The 7,075-nt window shown below is 36.8% G+C and overlaps 1 protein-coding gene across 1 annotated transcript in view; it reads right to left on the bottom strand.

Annotated features, from left to right (window-relative positions):
• LOC130806675 (uncharacterized membrane protein At3g27390) overlaps positions 1–6,309 on the bottom strand; it is a 16,837-nt gene extending 10,528 nt beyond the window's left edge. Inside the window, exon 1 of the mRNA XM_057671840.1 lies at positions 6,128–6,309. Coding sequence (XP_057527823.1) covers positions 6,128–6,221 — 94 coding nt within the window. The 5' untranslated portion in view covers positions 6,222–6,309. The remainder of the gene's footprint in view (positions 1–6,127) is intronic.
• Positions 6,310–7,075: the final 766 nt, after the last annotated feature.

Here is a 7,075-nt window from a genome sequence, read left to right as displayed (position 1 = left end):
CACTCATAGATGAACTATGAACAGGGTTTGGGGAGGGAAGGACGGCGGCAACTCATACCCATAAAGGAGAGCGCGGCCAAAGGAGTCCCCCGGCTCGAGAAAGATAATAGACCTACACGGGAAAGATAAAATAAATGCATATAGGTAAAATAAATAAGTAAAACCAACTATAAGATAAAAGAGAACAAAACTAATAATAAAAGAAACGAGAGAAGCAAGATGGCAAGAACGCCAAAAGGTAATCTAAGAGGACAATCAGGTAAACCACTCTAAATCTTTATCTTGATTATTTTTTTATTATTGTCATTCAACACTAACTTGCATATTTGGTTCTGTTATGAATGGTATGTGTGACTTGAGTGCACAAGTGTGTAATCATGTGGATGTGACTCTTGGTTTGTGGAATGCAAATGGATGTAATTATGTGGTGAGTATTTATGATGAGTTATGGGTGTTAATGAAGATTAATGAAGAAGAAGAAGGGACCTCATTTATGGTAGCTCGATCAGAGTTCTGACAGAAGGATCAGAAAGGTCGCTCGACCTACCCGCTCGACCGAGCAAGTCATTTTGGTAGGTCGAGCGGTCAGACAGAATGCTCCAGAATGCTGTTGATTCTCGCTCGACCGAGCGAGCTCCCTGTTTCGGTCGAGCGGATCTTCTAATATGCATGGGATGCTGATTTTCGACCTTTCAAGTTCTTGGAGTTATTTCATATTATTCATTACTCAATATTAACTATGTATTCAAGTTGAGCTATTGATATTCTAGTATCTAGTACTATATATAGGGCTCTCATACTCACACATCAAACACAATCAAACACAACCCCTAAGCCAAACATATAGCCTTTTGTTTTTATCTCTTACTTAATTGTAATTCTTCATTTAGAAGTGTTGTTTATACTCTTTTGATATAATATAAACAGAAACTACACACCACGGAGGACGTAGCCATCATTGGGTGAACCTCCTTAATTCCTTGTGTCTCTTTTGTTTAGTTTACATTGTCAAACGTTGTTTTGTTCATTGTTGTTTGTATCGTTCTTAGCATCGTAACGGTTTTGGCAAGCATTTTCAATTGGTATCAGAGCCAAGTTGGTTGTACGGTGTCTTAAGAAGTTGTTATTTGAGAATCCTGACTACAATGAAGCTTGACATAGAGAAGTTTGATAGAAATGTAAATTTTGGCTTATGGCAAGTCAAAATGAGAGCCATTTTGATCCAAAATGGTGTGCATAAGGCCATTGATGGTGTAGATAAGATGCCAGAAGGAATGACCGCATCAAGGTGGGAAGAGATAGACTCAAAGGAATTGTCAGCAATTCAATTATGCCTTTCCAACGAAGTTTTAAGAGAGGTTGTTAAAGAAACAACAACCAAGGGTATATGGGAGAAGTTGGAATCACTCTATATGGCCAAGAGTGTTACCAATAGGGTAGTTTTGAAAATTAGACTCTACGATCTACGCTTGGAGGAAGGTAAATCCTTGAAACCTCACTTAGATGAATTTTATTCCATCGTTATGAATTTGCAAAACATTGATGTCAAGCTTGATGATGAAGACTTGGCAATTTACCTCTTATGTTCTCTACCCCCTTCTTATAAAAATTTTAGAGAAACTCTACTCTATGGTAGAGATAATTTGAGTAGTGATGATGTGAAGAGTGCCTTGACACAAAGGAATCTTATCGATTCACAATTATCACAAAAGTCACAAAGCAATGCTAGTGATGGTTTGTTTGTGAGAGGGAGGTCACAAGAGAAAGGTTCCACTAGTGGGAGTGGAAACAAGGGTAAAGGGAGGTCCAAGTCTATTAGGCCAAATAAAAATAAAACTTGTAAATATTGCAAGCTTAAGGGCCACATCAAGAAGGATTGTTGGAAGTTAAAGAAGAAAAATGAAGAGGAGGCTAGGGAAGGAACTAGTAATGCCAATGCTAGTTATGTGAATGATAGTGATGATGGTGATGTTTTAGTTGCCACACATGAGTACAAAGATAACGATAGGTGGATTCTTGACTCGGGGTGCACATTCCACATGACTCCCAACAAAACTTTCTTCCATACATATGAAAGTATTGATGGGGGAAATGTTACCATGGGAAACAACACGACTTGTAAGGTTCTTGGGATTGGGAGCATTAGAGTGAAGATGTTTGATGGAATTGTGAGGACCTTAACCGATGTTAGGTATGTTCCGGGTTTAAAAAGGAATCTTTTGTCTTTGGGTACTCTTGATAAAATCGGGTGTAGAATCACGTGTGAAGGTGGAGTTATGAAGGTTGCTAGAGGTTCGCTAGTTGTGATGAAGGGTAAGTTGAATGGGAGTTTGTATGCTCTTCAAGGTTCAACCATCCTTGGCTCGGCAAATATTTCTACAAGCACTATGTCCGATCATGACACCAAACTTTGGCATTTGAGGCTTGGTCACATGGGAGAAAGAGACATAGAACTTGTGCAGGTCGTCCTCAACAAAATGGTGTTGCGGAGAGGATGAATAAAACATTGTTGGAGAGGGCTCGGTGTATGCTAAAACAAGCAAATTTGGGAAAGCAGTTTTGGGCCGAAGCGGTGGCTACGGCATGTTATTTGATCAACCGCTCACCTCATACCGCCTTGAAATTCAAGTCGCCACAAGAAGTGTGGTACAACACTCCGATAAATTATTCTAGTCTTAGAATCTTTGGTTGTCCAGCTTATATTCATGTAAATGATGGTAAGTTAGAACCTAGGGCTAGAAAGTGTATTTTTGTGGGATATGGAGTGGGTGTAAAGGGGTATAGGGTGTGGTGTAATGAATCAAAGAGAATAATTGTTTCTAGAGATGTTATTTTTGATGAAAATAGCATGCTTGTATCTAGTATAGAAAAGTCCAATGATAATAATATAAATGATGATGCACAAGTGGAGGGTCAACCTCCCAATATTGAAGATGAGAAAAATGATGATGATGTTCAACAAAGGTCTCCTTCTTTGTCCACAACTAGGGAAAAAAGGAAGATCGTGGCTCTAAGGAGGTACATTGAAGAGTGTGATTATGTGGTATATGCTCTCAACATTGCTAGCGAAGTTGAAGGGTTACATGAACCAAGTACGTACAAGGAGGCTATGGCCTCAAATGACTCAAGCAAGTGGTTGATGGCTATGAAGCAAGAGATGGAGTCTCTTGCAAAGAATGGGACTTGGGATGTCATTGAAGCACCTAAGAAAAAGAAAATTGTTGGGTGCAAGTGGATATTTAAGAGAAAGGAGGGTCCTTCTAGTGACATTCCTCTCATCTACAAAGCAAGGGTAGTTGCAAAGGGATACTCTCAAATTGAGGGTATTGATTTCATGAAGTTTTCTCACCGGTGGTGAAACACTCTTCTATAAGGGCATTGCTTGCTTTGGTGGCGATGGAGGATTTGAAGTTACATCAATTGGATGTAAAAACGGCTTTTCTTCACGGTGAGCTTGAAGAAGAAATCTTTATGAAGCAACCGGAAGGTTTTGAAGTAGCCGGTAATAGATTGAAGAGGTCATTGTATGGGTTGAAGCAATCTCCGAGGCAATGATATAAAAGGTTTGATTCCTTTATGATTTCACATGATTTTATTAGAAATTCTTATGACAGTTGTGTCTATCTTAAGAAATTTGAAGATAGTTCTTTGTTATATTTGCTCTTATATGTTGATGACATGCTAGTAGCATGTAGCTCTTTGTTTAAGGTGGAGAACTTGAAAGAGTTGATTTCAAGTGAATTTGATATGAAGGATCTTGGTGAAGCCAAGAAGATTCTTGGGATGGAGATTTTGAGAGATCGGGCTAAGGGTATACTATACCTTAGTCAAAGGAAGTACATCGAGAAAGTTGTGCAACGTTTCTCTATGGTTGATGCTAAAGGTGTGTCTACTCCTCTTGCTTCTCATTTCAAATTATCCAAGAAGTTGTGTCCACAAACAAAGGCGGAAGAAGAGCAAATGGTAAGAATCCCATATACTAGTGCTGTTGGTAGTGTTATGTATGCTATGGTATGTTCTAGACCCGACATTGCTCATGTGGTGAGTTTGGTGAGTAGATATATGTCTAATCCGGGGAAGGGACATTGGGAGGCACTAAAATGGTTATTGAGGTATTTAAAAGGTACTTCTAATGTATGTCTTATGTATGGGAAAAATTCAAGCAAGCTAACCGGGTTTTCTGACTCGGACTATGGTGGTGATCTAGATAATAGAAAGTCCACAAGTGGGTTCGTGTTTACTTTGGGTGGTTCGGCGATAAGTTGGCAATCATCTTTGCAAGATGTGGTTGCTCTCTCAACAACTGAAGCGGAATACATAGCCGTGGCCGAGTCATTCAAGGAGGCAAAATGGCTTAAAGGTCTTGTTGGTGAAATGTGCAATAAGGTGTGTGAGGTAAGTGTGCATTGTGATAGTCAAAGTGCAATTCATTTGGCTAGGAATCAAAACACATTTCATAGAAGGTCCAAACACATTGATATTAAGTATAACTTCATCTGGGATGAAGTTGAGCACAAGAGGGTGATATTGAAAAAGATTGACACTACGAAAAATCCGGCCGACATGATGACAAAGTCATTACCTACAACCAAGTTTGAATTATGTGTTGACTTGGTTGGTTTAGCTCCTTGCTTGAGATGATGCCTTTTGGGGCATTTGAGGTGTGTATGTTTTTCTTTTATTTGTGAAGTGGATTGATGAATGTTTTTGACTTGGGTGAACTCAAGTTAAGGTGGAGATTGTTATGAATGGTATGTGTGACTTGAGTGCACAAGTGTGTAATCATGTGGATGTGACTCTTGGTTTGTGGAATGCAAATGGATGTAATTATGTGGTGAGTATTCATGATGAGTTATGGGTGTTAATGAAGATTAATGAAGAAGAAGAAGGGACTTCATTTATGGTAGCTCGATCAGAATTCTGACAGAAGGATCAGAAAGGTCGCTCGACCGAGCAAGTCATTTTGGTAGGTCGAGCGGTCAGACAGAATGCTCCAGAATGCTGTTGATTCTCGCTCGACCGAGCGAGCTCCCTGTTTCAGTCGAGCGGATCTTCTGATATGCATGGGATGCTGATTTTCGACCTTTCAAGTTCTTGGAGTTATTTCATATTATTCATTACTCAATATTAACTATGTATTCAAGTTGAGCTATTGATATTCTAGTATCTAGTACTATATATAGGGCTCTCATACTCACACATCAAACACAATCAAACACAACCCCTAAGCCAAACATATAGCCTTTTGTTTTTATCTCTTACTTAATTGTAATTCTTCATTTAGAAGTGTTGTTTATACTCTTTTGATATAATATAAACAGAAACTACACACCACGGAGGACGTAGCCATCATTGGGTGAACCTCCTTAAATCCTTGTGTCTCTTGTGTTTAGTTTACATTGTCAAACGTTGTTTTGTTCATTGTTGTTTGTATCGTTCTTAGCATCGTATCGATTTTGGCAAGCATTTTCAGGTTCCCACACTAAGACACAACACAAACCTAAAATTAAACTAATATATGACAAATGTGTTTAGAGTGGTGTAGATAAAGAAATATATAGTATGACACGTACATTAATAAAGTTATATCCAAATAAATGGTATATTAAAGGTTAACACATTCACTACTTCTGGGGTGGACTGTGGAACAAATACTACTCTTACCCAAGTGAAGAGAAGGAGAGAGTAGAATCAAAATTATGCGTCTCTGAGTGAATAAAACAATTTATAATTAAGCACTCTCTAATTGGCTCTATTTCAACCTCATTAAGTACAGTCAAAAGTATATAAATATCCCATAAATAAAAATATAATTGTTGGAGGTATCAATATGAGTTTAACAAATGATCATGGAAGATCACCAACGTATTAATGATTAAACTCTCAACAGTCACATTTATAAGGTTTTGTTATTTTTCATTCTAAGCCTGTAAACGTTTATTGATCCAACAATTATTATTTACAAGTAATAAAAAAAGTAAATTCGAAATGAAGTAATAAATTAGCTACAGACAGATTAATAAACGTACATTAGCAATTCCTCCCATGTACAAGAAAATTAACATCGAGATTTTATTTTTATTTTGTAAAAAGATGCGATAGAGAAGATGGAGTAAGAAGTAAGAACCTTTCAAGACGCCCAAAATGAATAGAGAAATGAAGAAAGGTAAAAACTTGAGAAAGCTCCATAATTTTGCGATAATTCCAACTGGTACCTTCATTGATTTTTATTCGTCTTCCTGCTACGGTTAATTAGCTTGTGTGTATCAATTAATATTGATAGGAGTAATGTATTATTATTATTATTATTATTATTATTATTATTATTTCAAGTTTAAAGTGGAAATCTAGAATTGCATGGAGCTGCTGGCAGCGTAAGATGTAAAGTACACTAACCATTATAAGAAGGTGCCACCTGTCATTCTCACTTCAATCAAGCGGTCAACGACTCTATTTGTAATAAACTTTGACCACTCGTTTTGATTTAAGACATTATTAAAAGTGGTCATTATTTTTATTAAACTAAAAGTTAACATCGAAACACTATGATCATTAAAATTATTCAGCAAGTATTAATAGCAATCGTTAATTAAAAAAAGGAAAAAAGAGAAAGTCGCATGAAATAGGCTACTGATTCGCGGAAGAGTCACATGAAACGTGCGATCGGACCTTAAATATATATAGGCTTTTTCATTTTGACTTAAAAAGTGATTAATTTTGACCTTAAATTGATTAATTTCAACTTAAAGTATATAATTTAAAATAAATCAAGTATGACCTTTTAAGGTGATCAATTTAGACCTTAAAGTAATCAGTTATATATAAAGTGATTAATTATAACATTAAAGTGGACAACTTTAACTTGATTACTAACAAGATTAAAAATGATCAATTACAACCTTAAAGTGTTCACTTTAAAGCAAGGGCAAAACTAGGATTTAAGGGATGAAGTTGCACAACTTAGTTACAGCATAAGATAAAAGGTTGTAAGACTTAGAGTGAGAATTCTTATTCTTGAATTATGTTCAAGAGATTGAATATCATTTTCACTTGTAGTGTGAACTTTAGTGAGACT

This window comes from Amaranthus tricolor, chromosome 2 (genome assembly GCF_026212465.1).
Source record: "Amaranthus tricolor cultivar Red isolate AtriRed21 chromosome 2, ASM2621246v1, whole genome shotgun sequence".
NCBI classification, from domain to species: Eukaryota; Viridiplantae; Streptophyta; class Magnoliopsida; order Caryophyllales; family Amaranthaceae; genus Amaranthus; species Amaranthus tricolor.
Note: the sequence above shows the minus strand (reverse complement) of the source record. Positions and strands in the feature narration are given on the sequence as shown.